Here is a 13,961-nt window from a genome sequence, read left to right on the forward strand (position 1 = left end):
CAACTGGCATTCCTTGTGAGCTGATGGATGTGACTTAGTTCTCTCCTCAAACTGGATCTTACATGGATTAAATGAAAGAAAAATGAGGCCACTGATCTTGCAAAGCAAAGGGCAGTCAACCGACCCAGAACGTTTCCTTCATTGAGTTTCTGGCAGACCCAGCTCTGTCCCAGCCTTTTCTGTTGTTCATACTGGCCTCTTCCTTCCCCTCTGCCTCAGCACGTCCCAGCTGTGCTGCACTGAAGTTTGCTAACTCAGAATACGTCATTGTGTCAGGGGAAAGCCACTTCCCTTTTTTCATATTCATGACATTCAGATTGACATTGGTTTTCTTTTGGTCTACATTTGTTTTCTCATCTCGAATTTTACTTTCTAGGAAAGGTGCAAAGAAAACAAAAAAATCTAGTCTTGAAAATGATAGAGTACAGCCCCTCTGGCTTTCTTTAGTTCCTTTTATTGTTCTCACCTCATCATGAATTAGGACTAGAGCAGGAGCAGTGAGACTCATCTTGTCCAGTATGTCAATATAAATTAAAACAACTTCAACTGAAGAATCACCCACAAGCAAAGAAAGAAGCCTATTTCCCCTGACTGAGTAGCGTCTCACTGCCTGCATTCTCAGAGGAAGACAGAGACACAGGAACAAAGAAGCCAGTGGAATCAACTGACTGAAGGAGCAGCTGAAGCTCACTGGGTTCTGTGACATAAACTTCTGATGAGAGACAGCAACACCACTGAATCTCATTCCTCCAACTCAGAAACTCTGAACATCACACGTGTTCAGAAAATTAAGAGTTGAATGATAAAATCTATCCTTGGTAAAATAAAAATTATCTCTCTACTAAAGGTAAAATAATGGCAGTTGGATAATTCCTCTGTCTACTTGCACAACTGCACCCTACTCTCAGCATGTGGGCAATACTGACACTTAGGACACTTAGGGATATGGGCCAGGAGAAGAGGGGTCACCACTGGGAACGCGGGTCCTTCACATAAACATTCCAGAGGAGAAGGTGGGGGTTTAGGAAGACCATCTATTTTCCCAACAAGTAAACAAGCCCTCCACAGAAAGGAGATTTTTGAGTCCTCAGGCCTGTGGTGAGTCTGTCCTCAGGGAGGGAGTCCAGCAGGTGAGGAAGGGACTCGGTCACTCCAGAGGACAGGGGGTGGCTCCATGTGATCTCTCCCTGTGAGTGAGGTGCTGCTGGGAAAACACAATCATCCCAGATGTAGAGTCTCCTCATCCATGCTCCCCGAGAAGAACCAGGATTCTGGTGGGGGTATTGGCCCAGTCTGTGGAAGAAAATAGGTATCCAGGATGAAAATGGGGGAAAGAAAGAGTGACGTCTGTAATAGTCCTGACTTCGTGGTTCCCTAAAACACAACTGCAGGATCTGTAGGAACATGTTCTAGAAGGAGGAGAAACGTGGGAAGAGCTCATGGACTTGTAACAATCAGACTCTTTTCTAAATCAAACACTAAAGATGAACCATCTTCTGTTTCAAAGACCATAATTGGCAGTAATCTGGTAAATCACTTATAAATACAGAAACCATAGGGCTGAGGGAGCCTGGTTTCCTATGTAAAGTAAGAGGGAAAAGTGGAGCCTAAGATCAGGGCTGCAGATGTGTTCATGGACAAGAGGAGAGCAACATTTACGCATGAGAGACAAAAGGCAATAATGTGTGTAATTACACACATACGTCACTCCTAAGTTAAGAAAAAGATCTTTCTCATTTGATTGATAAATATCCGTTTGGATGGGCACATAGGGAGTTATTGGGAAATACACAAAAATAATAGTTTAGATTGATGACATTTTATTTGATCATACTGTGAATACATACATGAAAATCAAAAAAGGAAGTAAAAGAGTAGAGAAATGATTAGAAAATGAAAACTACCATGTTCCCTATTTAATGGCCTCACATAGAAAGCATGGCATCAGAGAACCTACCTCAAGGTTCCACCAGACGCCGTCTCAGCCAGCCCAGCAGCAGCCGCATCTTCCCCATGGCCTTCGTGCTCTCTCTACTCATGGCCCTGGTGCTGGTCAGCTATGGCCCGGGAGGATCCCTGGGCTGTGACCTGTCTCAGAACCACGTGCTGGTTGGCAGGAAGAACATCAGACTCCTGGGCCAAATGAGGAGACTCTCCCCTCGCTTCTGTCTGCAGGACAGAAAAGACTTCGCTTTCCCCAGGATTTGGTGGAAGGCGGCCAGCTCCAGGAGGCCCAGGCCATCTCTGTGCTCCACGAGATGCTCCAGCAGAGCTTCAACCTCTTCCACACAGAGAGCTCCTCTGCTGCCTGGAACACCACCCTCCTGCAGCAGCTCCGCACTGGACTCCATCAGCAGCTGGACGACCTGGACGCCTGCCTGGGGCAGGTGATGGGAGAGGAAGACTCTGCCCTGGGAAGGACGGGCCCCACCCTGGCTGTGAAGAGGTACTTCCAGGGCATCCATGTCTACCTGCAAGAGAAGGAATACAGCGACTGTGCCTGGGAAACTGTCAGAGTGGAAATCATGAGATCCTTGTCTTCATCAACCAGCTTGCAAGAAATGTTAAGAATGATGGATGGAGACCTGAACTCATCTTGATATCGCTCTCACTGACTAAGATGCCACATCACCCTTGTATTCTCACCTATAGTCATTTCAGAAGACTCTGATTTCTGCTTTAATCACAAAATTTATTGAATTAATTCAACCAGTTCTTTGTCGGTAGTAGGAAGTAAATGTATTCAGCTTAAGGGGATTCAGTCCTAAGCAATGACTGCACTGATGTTATTTATTATTTGTTTGCTTATTTATTTAGTTATATTTATTCTTTTATCTCCTTATATTTATTTTCTCATATAAAAGATTTTTACACTGTATTAAAATTTAGAAAATACATTTACATTTCTAGTTCATTCAATTTGTAATTTCTTTGATTTATTAAATTCTTATGAAGGTGAATTTCTTGAGTTTTTACTGTTTTTATTTAGTTCGTAAGTCAAGACCAACTCTTTTGTACCCCATAGACTGTAGCTTGCCAGGCTTCCCTTGTCCATGGGATTTCCCAGGCAAGAATACTCATGTGGGTGTCCATTCCCTTCTCCAGGGGGTCTTCCCAACCCATAGATCCAACACTCATCTCCCGCATGGACAGGTGCATTCTTCACCCACTGAGCCACGAGAGAAGCCCATTTTCTACAGAGGCTCATGGAAATATTTGTAATCCGATCTCCTGCAGGGGCTATAACTCTCAGGGGTCTTATCTATCACATACCTCAAATTTATGGTGAGGACTAATTCAGCAGTCCTCTGTAAATCTATATGGTCCCTTAAATATGATTATTTTATTATTATTAGAATTATTAATTTTGTCAATCACATCAGACTCTCAGAAATAATTACCAGTTGATAGTTTTATTTTGCTAATTATATAAACTAATCAGGATTATTTGTAAATTTGTAAACTGCTCAATTTATCTAGAAATTTGGAGATAGACAATAAACGAATGAAAATATAAAGTACTGTAACAGTGAGGTAGAGATGACAAAGGCACACTGTATGTCAGTAAAGTAGGAAAATAAGCGATGGTTGAATACTTGCAGTTTGCACAGGTGTTTATGGTGTTGGATAGGGAGGTGGGGCTTGGAATCTGACATATTAGGTTTTGAAACCTGGATTTGCCTTTTTCTTATTACACTATTTCACTCAAATAAAGTTTTACTAGGTGGCTTTTGGAAATGAGAATATTTACAACTCAGTTTCAACTATGTTGGAAGGATTAAGTGTCCATTTTAAGGGCTAAGGAATTTGTAGTTCCTGACAGCATCATTTTTTTATAAAGACTGAAAGTCTGTGGAATCTGTCTGGTAGGTGCTTGGTAATCATGTTCACAGTAGCATTCTAACACTTAGTTAGTAATCAAATCAGGACTAATGTGCCACAAAAAGTGATGGCAACATCAAGGAATGTGTTTTTTTATCCTCAAATAAATATCAAGAATGAAATATATTCTAATGAATCATTGCCATAAACACAACACGTCGGCACCTTATTATTACCATGTTACAGACTTAATGTGTGTGTGTGATGTAATGTGTAATGTAATTTTCCCAAAATTCATGTAATGGAATGTACCCCCACATATGATCATAACAGAAGGTGGGATACTACTGAGATCATTAGGTTTAGATGAGGTTCAGGTCAGTTGCGTCCAACTCTTTGTGACCCTATGGACTATAGCATGCCAGGCTTCCCTATCCATCACCAACTCCTGGAGCTTACTCAAACTCATGTCCATTGAGTCGGTGATACCATGCAACCATCTCATTTTCTGTTGTCCGCTTCTACTGCACCTTCAATCTTTCCCAGCATCAGGGTCTTTTCAAATGAGTCAGTTCTTCACATCAGGTGGCCAAAGCATTGGAGTTTCAGCTTCAGCATCAGTCCTTCTAATGAATATTCAGGACTAATTTCCTTTAGGATGGATTGGCTTGATCTCCTTGCAGTCCAAGGGACTCTCAAGAGTCTTCTCCCACAACACAGTTCAAAAGCATCAATTCTTCCATGCTCAGCTTTCTTTATAGTCCAACTTTCACATCCACACATGACAACTGGAAAAACCATACCCTTGACTAGATGGACCTTTGTTGACAAAGTAATGTCTCTGCTTTTTAATATGTTATGTAGGTTGGTGATAGGTTTTCTTCCAAGGAGTAAGCGTCTTTTAATTTCATGGCTGCAGTCACCATCTGCAATGATTTTGGAGCCCCCCCAAATAAAGCCTCTCACTCTTTCCATTGTTTCCCTATCTATTTGCCATGAAGTAATGGGACCGGATGCCATGATCTTAGTTTTCTGAATGTTGAGCTTTAAGCCAACTTTGTCACTCTCCTCTTTCACTTTCATCAAGAGGCTCTTTAGTTCTTCACTTTCTGCCATAAGCGTGTCAGAGGTTATTGTGTATCTGAGGTTATTGATATTTCTCCCGACAATCTTGGTTCTAACTTGTGCTTCATCCAGTCCAGTATTTCTCATGATGTACTGAGCGACTTCACTTTCACTTTTCACCTTCATGCATTGGAGAAGGAAATGGCAACCCACTCCAGTGTTCTTGCCTGGAGACTCCCAGGGACTGGGCAGCCTGGTGGGCTGCTGTCTATGGGGTCACAAAGAGTTGGACATGACTGAAGTGACTTAGCAGCAGCAGCAGCACTCTGCATATAAGTTAAACAAGCAGGGTCACAATATACAGCCTTGACATACTCCTTTTCCTATTTGGAACCAGCCTATAGTTCCATGTCCACTTCTAACTGTTGCTTCTTGACCTGCATACAGTTTCTCAGGAGGCAGATCAGGGGGTCTGCTATTCCCATCTCTTGAAGAATTTTCCACAATTTGTTGTGATCTACACAGTCAAAGGCTTTAGCATACTCAACAAAGCAGATGTTTTTCTGGAACTCTCTCGCTTTTTTGATGATCCAATGAATGTTGTCCATTTGATTTCTGGTTCCTCTGCCTTTTCTAAAACCAGCTTGAACAGCTGGAAGTTCATGATTCATGTACTGTTGAAGCCTGGCTTGGAGAATTTTGAGCATTACTTTACTAGCGTGTGAGATGAGTGCAATTGTGCGGTAGTTTGAACATTCTTTGGCATTGCCTTTCTTTGGGATTGGAATGAAAACTGACCTTTTCTAGTCCTGTGGCCACTGCTGAGTTTTCTCAATTTGCTAGCATATTGAGTGTAGCACTTTCACAGCATCATTTTTTAGGATTTGAATTTCATCATCTCCACCAGCTTTGTTCATAGTGATGTTTCCTAAGGCCCACTTGCTTCACATTCCAGGATTTCTAGCTCAAGGTGAGTGATCACACCATTGTGGTTATCTGGGTCATGAAGATCTTTTTTGTATGGTTCTTCTGTGTATTCCTGCCACCTCTTCATATCTTCTGCTTCTGTTAGGTCCATACCATTTCTGTTCTTAATTGTGCCCATCTTTGCACAAAATGTTCCCTTGATATCTCTAATTTTCTTGGAGAGATCTCTAGTCTTTCCCATGCTATTGCCTTCCTCTATTTCTTTGCATTGATCACTGAGGCAGGCTTTCTGATCTCTCCTTGCTATTCTTTGGAACTCTGCATTCAGATGGGTATATCTTTCCTTGTCTCCTTTGCCTTCGCTTCTCTTCTTTTCATAGCTATTTGTAAGGCCTCCTCAGACAACCATTTTGTCTTTTTGCATTTCTTTTTCTTGGGGATGTTGTTGATCCCTGCCTCCTGTACAATGTCACGAACCTCCATTCATAGTTCTTCAGGCACTCTGTCTATCAGATCTAATCTCTTGAATCTATTTCTCACTTCTACTGTATAATCATAAGGGGTTTGATTTAGGCCATATCAGAATGATCTAGTGTTTTTCCTTACTTTCTTCAATTTCAGTCTGAATTTGGCAATAAGGAGTTCATTATCTGAGCTACAGTCAGCTCCCAGTTTTGTTTTTGCTGTCTGTATAGAGCTTCTCCATCTTTGGCTGCAAATAATGTAATCAATCTGATTTCACTATTGACCATTTGGTGATGTCCATGTGTAGAGTCTTCTGTGTTTTTGGAAGAGTGTGTTTGCTATGAGCAGTGAGTTCTCTTGGCAAAACTCGATTAGCCTTTGCCCTGCTTCCTTCTGGACTCCAAGGCCAAATTTGCCTATTATTCCAGGTGTTTCTTGACTTCCTACTTTTGCATTCCAGTCCCATATAATGAAAAGGACATCTTTTGGGGGCGTTAGTTCTAGAAGGTCTTGTAGGTCTTCATTAGAACCATTCAACTTCAGCTTCTTCAGCAATACTGGTTGGGGCACAGACTTGGATTACCGTGATATTGAATGCTTTTCCCTGAAATGAACAGAGGTCATTCTGTCATTTTGGGGATTGCATCCAAGTACTGCATCTCAGACTCTTTTGTTGGCTATGATGGCTATTTCATTTCTTCTAAGGGATTCTTGCTCACAATAGTAGATATAATGGTCATCTGAGTCAAATTCACCCATTCCAGTCATTTTTAGTTCACTGATTCCTAAAATGTCAATCTTCCCTCTTGCCACCTCTTGTTTGACCACTTCCAATTTGCTCATCCTCTTCCAACAGATGAGGTTATGAGTCATAGAGGGGGAATGAAATTAACCAATTTGCTTAACTTCACGTATCGGTAAAAGTCAGTAAATTTCAGCATCTTGACAATTAAAATATTTTCCCTTAATTCCTGAGTTTTCCTGTCAACTTGTTCAAGAAGAAATCTTTTGGTTCCATGGTATAAATTACTTTTCTTTTCTTTTCTTATTATCCGTGATAGGCAAAGAAGATTTTTTAAAATTTAGTCTGTGCAGGGATAAATATTCTTAAAACAGGAAATCACAGCTCCCCAGTCCTTGACCCTGGTGGTGGCCACCCTCTGACTCAGCCCCAGGGCATCCCGGACACCTTCCAGAGGTCCCATCACCACTGCCAGATTCCCCTGTCCCTGAGCTGTCACTGGATCACACCAGAAAGGATCCGAATCTGTAAAATCGACTCCAACTCGCTGTCTCACCACCTGAAACCCCTCAGTTAGTGGAATCCTTCCTGGAAAAGAAAGCACAAAACTCTAGGGAAGGCTCGGAAAATGAAAGGTTCCATGCTTCCAACCAGAGAACACTGTTGCTGGCACGGCTATGACAAGGTTCCCTGTAAAAAAGAAAGGTTTTTCCCCTGACAGTAAGTCAGCACAAGAGGCTCACTGAGGATGCTATGCCCTGGTTGTCTGCAGAGCCCAGAACTGCAAACTCTCCCAAGTGGGCATTTCCCAAAGGAACCCAAGAAAAAGACCTTTTCCCTCCTGCAGCTGCCTGGAGAAGCTTACCATTCAGGGTTCAATGGAAGGAAATTTTACTGTTATTTTTGAGCCACTAAATCCTGTCCGACTCTTTGCGACCCCATGGACTGCAGCACACGAGGATTCCCTGTCCTTCACTATCTCCCGGAGTTTGCTCAAATTCATAACCACTGTGTTGGTGATGCCAACCAACTGTCTCATCCTCTGTTGCCCCCTTCTCCTCCTGCCCTCAATCTTCCCCAGCATCAGGTCTTTTCCAATGAGTTGGCTCTGTACATCAGGTGGCCAAAATATAGGGCTTCCCTGATAGCTCAAATGGTAAAGAATGTACCTGCAATGCGGGAGACCCGAGTTTGATCCCTGGGTCGGGAAGACCCCTGGAGAAGGGAATGGCAACCTACTCCAGCATTCTTGCCTGGAGAATTCTATGGACAGAAGAGCAACTGGCTGGCTAGAGTCCATGTGGTCCCAAAGATCAGACACGACTGAGCAACTAACGTTTATTGGAGTTTCAGCTTCAGTGTCAGTCCTTCCAAAAATATTCAGGTTTGATTTCGTGACCGGTTTCATCTCCTTGCTGACCAAAGGACTCTTAAGAGTCTTCTAAGGCAACACAATTTGAAAGTGAAATTCTACTGCGCTCAGCTTTCTTTGTGGTCCAACTCTCACAAGATCATTGGAAATACCATAGCTTTGACTATACAGTCCTTTGTCCTCAAAGTGATGCCTATGCTTTTTAAAATGCTGTCTAGTTCTGTCATAGCTTTTCTTCCAAGGAGCAAGTGTCTTTCAATTTTGTAGCTGAAGTCACTGCCCACAGTGATTTTGGAGACAAAGAAGAGAAAATTTGTCAATTTCTACTTTTTCCCCATCTATTTGCCACAGATGTCATAAGCTTAGGTTTTTAAATGTTGAGTGTTATACCAGTCTATCAGTCTCCTCTTTCACCGCATCAAGAGGCTCTTTAGTTCCTCTTCACGTTCTTCCATTGGCGAGATATCATGGTATTTTATTACTTATCCCTATCAAAGTTGTTAAGAGTATGCATAAAAGCATGACAAGAGTTAAAGAGAAAGAAATGTTGATAAAACAGAGATGAATATTGAGTAGCCAGGGAATTAAAAATTGGTTTCTGATATGAAGGAAAGTTAAAAGTACTTCAAGATAAATAATAAGAAAATAATTTAAGATTTTCAATGATTTTGAGTTTTGAAAGACTTTTAAGTCTATCTATACTGTGGTATTATCATACATTTTAAAATGAATTTCATGTGAATATGTAATTTGGTACAATAGTAAGTAAATTTGGTACACTATAAGTAAATATTCTCCATTAAAAGTCATTCGTCAAACTCATTCATAAAGTTAAATAAAATTCAACAGCTTTACATTTAATGTACACCTTTCATTTTATGGCATTGTTAACCCTAGGGTGAACACAACAAGGAGTTTTGCGTTTTCTTTTCTTATGTATAAAGATATGCATGGAGTGCAAAGATGGATCCACAGCATAACTGTGCTGGTAAAATTTCATGGTGGGGTAATTAGGAAAAAAATATCTCAGAAGACTCTGTCAATAGGGAAGGGGAGGCAATAATGAAAAACAGTTTGAGAAATGCTGTCCTAACCCATCTGAAGAGTGCAAATTGAAAAGCAAAAACAAAAGTAGAAAGTAAGAGGGAACTTTCAGAAAATGGAAACCATGGGCTCCTATTTAAGCCCCAGGCCTGAAGGAAGGTCTTCAGAGAACCTAGAAAGCAGGTTCACAGAGTCAGCCACCTCCCCAGGCCTGAAGCATCTGCAAGGTCCCCGATGGCCGCAGCCTGGTCCTTACTCCTGGCCCTGCTGCTGCTCAGCTGCAACGCCATCTGCTCTCGGGGCTGCCACCTGCCTCACACCCACAGCCTGGCCAACGGGAGGGTCCTAATGCTCCTGCGACAACTGAGGAGTGTCTCCCCTTCCTCCTGCCTGCAGGACAGAAAAGACTTCGCATTCCCCCAGGAGGCGCTGGGTCGCAGCCAGTTGCAGAAGGCTCAAGCCATACAAAGATCCCAGGGGTCAGCTCTTATAGGGTTAATAAAGTGATTTTACTATATCTCATTGAAGAAATCACTCATAAAATCTTAGATTTACCGCCTCATGGCTTGTGGGATCTCATTTTTCATACCAGGGACTGAATCCAGGTCACAGTGTGAAAGGGCCAGATCCTCACCTGTAGGAAAGTACCTCATTTATTTTCTTTTTCAATTAGCAGAAAAATCTATTCCCCTCTAACTACTCAATAGCAATTTTGTCTGTTTTGATTAGACCTTAAGGAGATTTCTCTAGACTTAAGACCACCTCCCTTACTGCCCCACAAAGCCATTTAGCATTTGCAGGGGATTAAGGGCTTTTGTCATCTCATTCTCCTCCTTCAGCTTATTTTGTTGGTTTCCCAGTATCATGTTCATGTGAACCCTTCAGTCTTTTTAATGGGCTTGTTCAGACAAATCATTGTAAAGCTCCTTAGGTGTACCTATGTATTTGGTACATTGGGAATAGTTCAATGCTCCAGATTGATATTTCTCTCCAGTTGTATAAATGGTGTGATCCAAATAGGGTTAATGAGAGAACTGAGTTAATATTTTAAAGAGCTTAAAATGGCAAGTCCATCAGTAGCAAACCAACTTCAGTTATTACTTTTTAATATTATGATTACTATTACCCAAATTAACATAATGATCTTTGGAATTACCTGATTCCCTTTTATTTAATTCTAGCTTTCACAAAGCATCGCCTCATTGTTGAGCGGATCTATCACCAGGACAGATGCTCAGCAAGGCTGGTCCCCACGATTCTGCCAGAGAGGGTTAGTGTTCACCAGCTGAGGCTCTGCTTCTCAGTTCCTTGTGAGCTGATGGCTGTGACTTCTTCCTTCTCTCCTGAAACTGATCTTACACGGATTAAATGAAAGAAAAATGAGGCCACTGATCTTGCAAAGCAAAGGGCAGTCAACCGACCCAGAACGTTTCCTTCATTGAGTTTCTGGCAGACCCAGCTCTGTCCCAGCCTTTCTGTTGTTCATACTGGCCTCATCCTTCCCCTCTGCCTCAGCACGTCCCCAGCTGTGCTGCACTGAAGTTTGCTAACTCAGAATACGTCATTGTGTCAGGGGAAAGCCACTTCCCTTTTTTCATATTCATGACATTTAGATTGACATTGGTTTTCTTTTGGTCTACATTTGTTTTCTCATCTCGAATTTTACTTTCTAGGAAAGGTGCAAAGAAAAACAAAAAAATCTAAAGTCTTGAAAATGATAGAGTACAGCCCCTCTGGCTTTCTTTACTTCCTTTTATTGTTCTCACCTCATCATGAATTAGGACTAGAGCAGGAGCAGTGAGACTCATCTTGTCCAGTATGTCAACATAAATTAAAACAACTTCAACTGAAGAATCACCCACAAGCAAAGGAAGAAGGCTATTTCCCCTGACTGAGTAGCGTGAATCTCACTGCCCTGCATTCTCAGAGGAAGACAGAGACACAGGAACAAGGAAGCCCAGTGGAATCAACTGACTGAAGGAGCAGCTGAAGCTCACTGGGTTCTGTGACATAAACTTCTGATGAGAGACAGCACCACCACTGAATCTCATTCCTCCAACTCAGAAACTCTGAACATCACACGTGTTCAAAAAATTAAGAGAGTAGAATGATAAAATCTATCCTTGGTAAAATAAAAATTATCTCTCTACTAAAGGTAAAATAATGGCAGTTGGATAATTCCTCTGTCTACTTGCACAAATGCACCCTACTCTCAGCATATGGGCAATACTGACACTTAGGACACTTGGAGATATGGGCCAGGAGAAGAGGGGTCACCACTGGGAACTCGGGTCCTTCACACAAACATTCCAGAGGAGAAGGTGGGGGTTTAGGAAGACCATCTATTTTCCCAACAAGTAAACAAGCCCTCCACAGAAAGGAGATTTTTCACATCCTCAGGCTGTGGTGAGCCTGTCTGCAGGGAGGGAGTCCAGCAGGTGAGCAAGGGAACTCTGTCACCCAGAGGACAGGGGGTGGCGCCATGTGATCTCTCCCTGAGAGTGAGGTGCTGCTGGGGAAACACAATCATCCTGGAATTAGTCTCCTCACCCATGTTCCCTGACAAGAACCAGGATTCTTCTGCGGGTATTGGCCCAGCTAGTGAAGGACAACAGGTCTCCAGTATGGAAATGGTGGAAGGAAAGCGTCATGTCTGCAATAGTCCTGACTCCGTGGTTCCCTGAAGCAAAACCTCATGGATCTGCAGGAACATGTACTAGAAGGAAGAGAAACATGGGGGGAGCTCATGGACTCATAATATTCAGAATCTTCTCTAAATCAAACACTAAAGACAAACATCATTTATTTCAAAGAGCTTAATTACCAGAGTGAACTGGTAAATACTTTATAAATACAGAAATACAGAGTTGAGGGAGCCTGGTTTCCTATGTAAAGTAAGAGGGAAAAGTGGAGCCTAAGATCAGGGCTGCAGATGTGTTTATGGACAAGAGGAGAACAGCATGAGAGACAAAAAGCAATAATGTGTGTAATTACACACATATGTCACTCCTGAGTTAAGAAAAAGACCTTCCTCATTTGATTGATAAATATCCATTTGGATGGGCACATAGGAAGTTATTGGGAAATACACAATATTAATAGTTTAGATTGATGACATTTTATTTGATCATATTGTGAATACATAAATGAAAATCAAAAAAGGAAGTAAAAGTGTAGAGAAATGACTAGAAAATGAAAACTATCATGTTCCCTATTTAATGGCCTCACATAGAAAGCATGGCATCAGAGAACCTACCTCAAGGTTCCCCCAGACGCCGTCTCAGCCAGCCCAGCAGCAGCCGCATCTTCCCCATGGCCTTCGTGCTCTCTCTACTCATGGCCCTGGCTCTGGTCAGCTACAGCCTGGGAGGATCCCTGGGCTGTGACCTGTCTCAGAACCACATGCTGATTGGCAGGAAGAACCTCAGGCTCCTGGGCCAAATGAGGAGACTCTCCCCTCGCTTCTGTCTGCAGGACAGAAAAGACTTCGCTTTCCCCCAGGAGATGGTGGAGGGCGGCCAGCTCCAGGAGGCCCAGGCCCTCTCTGTGCTCCACGAGATGCTCCAGCAGAGCTTCAACCTCTTCCACCCAGAGCGCTCCTCTGCTGCCTGGGACACCACCCTCCTGGAGCAGCTCCGCACTGGAATCCATCAGCAGCTGGAAGACCTGGACGCCTGCCTGGGGCAGGTGATGGGAGAGGAAGACTCTGCCCTGGGAAGGACGGGCCCCACCCTGGCCGTGAAGAGGTACTTCCAGGGCATCCGTGTCTACCTGCAAGAGAAGGAATACAGCGACTGCGCCTGGGAAATCCTCAGAGTGGAGATGATGAAAGCCCTCTCGTCATCAACCAGCTTGCAAGAAAGGTTAAGAAAGATGGGTGGAGATCTGAACTCACCTTGAAAGGACTCTCACTCACTAAGATGTCACATCAGCCTTGCACACTCACCTGTGGTCATTTCAGAAGTTTCTGATTTCCGCTTTAGCCACAAAATTTACTGAATTACTTAAGCATATATTTTGTAGTATTAAGCAAGGATGTTAAAAACTTAGCTCTAGCGTCATCAGTCCTTAAGTGATTATTTCCCTGATTTATTTATTATTTATTTATACTTGTCATATTTACATTTTCAGATAAGGATATTTGCCTTCACACTGTATTAAGATTTAGGAAATATGTTCAGCTTCCATTTCATTAAATATGATTTTTTATTTATTAAATTCTTATCAAACTCTTTTAGTTTTCTTTTTGTGTGTGTGAGATCAAATTTATTCTGCTCTCTTTTAGTGGATGGCATTTCCAAACATATTTTTACTGAATGATTGAATAAACACAAAAATGAACTAATCCAGCAATGAGTATTTAAGTAGAAAATCCTGTGTTTTGATGAAAGAAATCTCCACAGGTGAAGATCTCCACTGCCTCACTGGAAACATATTTGTGCAGTGGTCTTTGTGTAGAAATCCAGACACTGAGTCTGCTTATTCTTAACACCTAAATTCAATCTTCAGTACTCTAAACAAAAG

General features: G+C 42.3%; 1 protein-coding gene and 1 pseudogene across 1 annotated transcript; both read left to right on the top strand.

Annotated features, from left to right (window-relative positions):
* Positions 1-1,950: 1,950 nt before the first annotated feature.
* LOC108635504 lies at positions 1,951-2,600 on the top strand (annotated as a pseudogene).
* A 10,055-nt stretch (positions 2,601-12,655) lies between these two features.
* Positions 12,656-13,440, top strand: LOC108635503 (interferon omega-1-like). The gene has a single exon (XM_018045618.1). It carries the CDS (start codon positions 12,675-12,677, stop codon positions 13,335-13,337), a length of 663 nt encoding a protein of 220 aa, XP_017901107.1. The 5' UTR covers positions 12,656-12,674; the 3' UTR covers positions 13,338-13,440.
* The last annotated feature ends 521 nt before the right edge of the window (positions 13,441-13,961 follow it).

This window comes from Capra hircus, unplaced genomic scaffold (genome assembly GCF_001704415.2).
Source record: "Capra hircus breed San Clemente unplaced genomic scaffold, ASM170441v1, whole genome shotgun sequence".
Taxonomy (NCBI): domain Eukaryota; kingdom Metazoa; phylum Chordata; class Mammalia; order Artiodactyla; family Bovidae; genus Capra; species Capra hircus.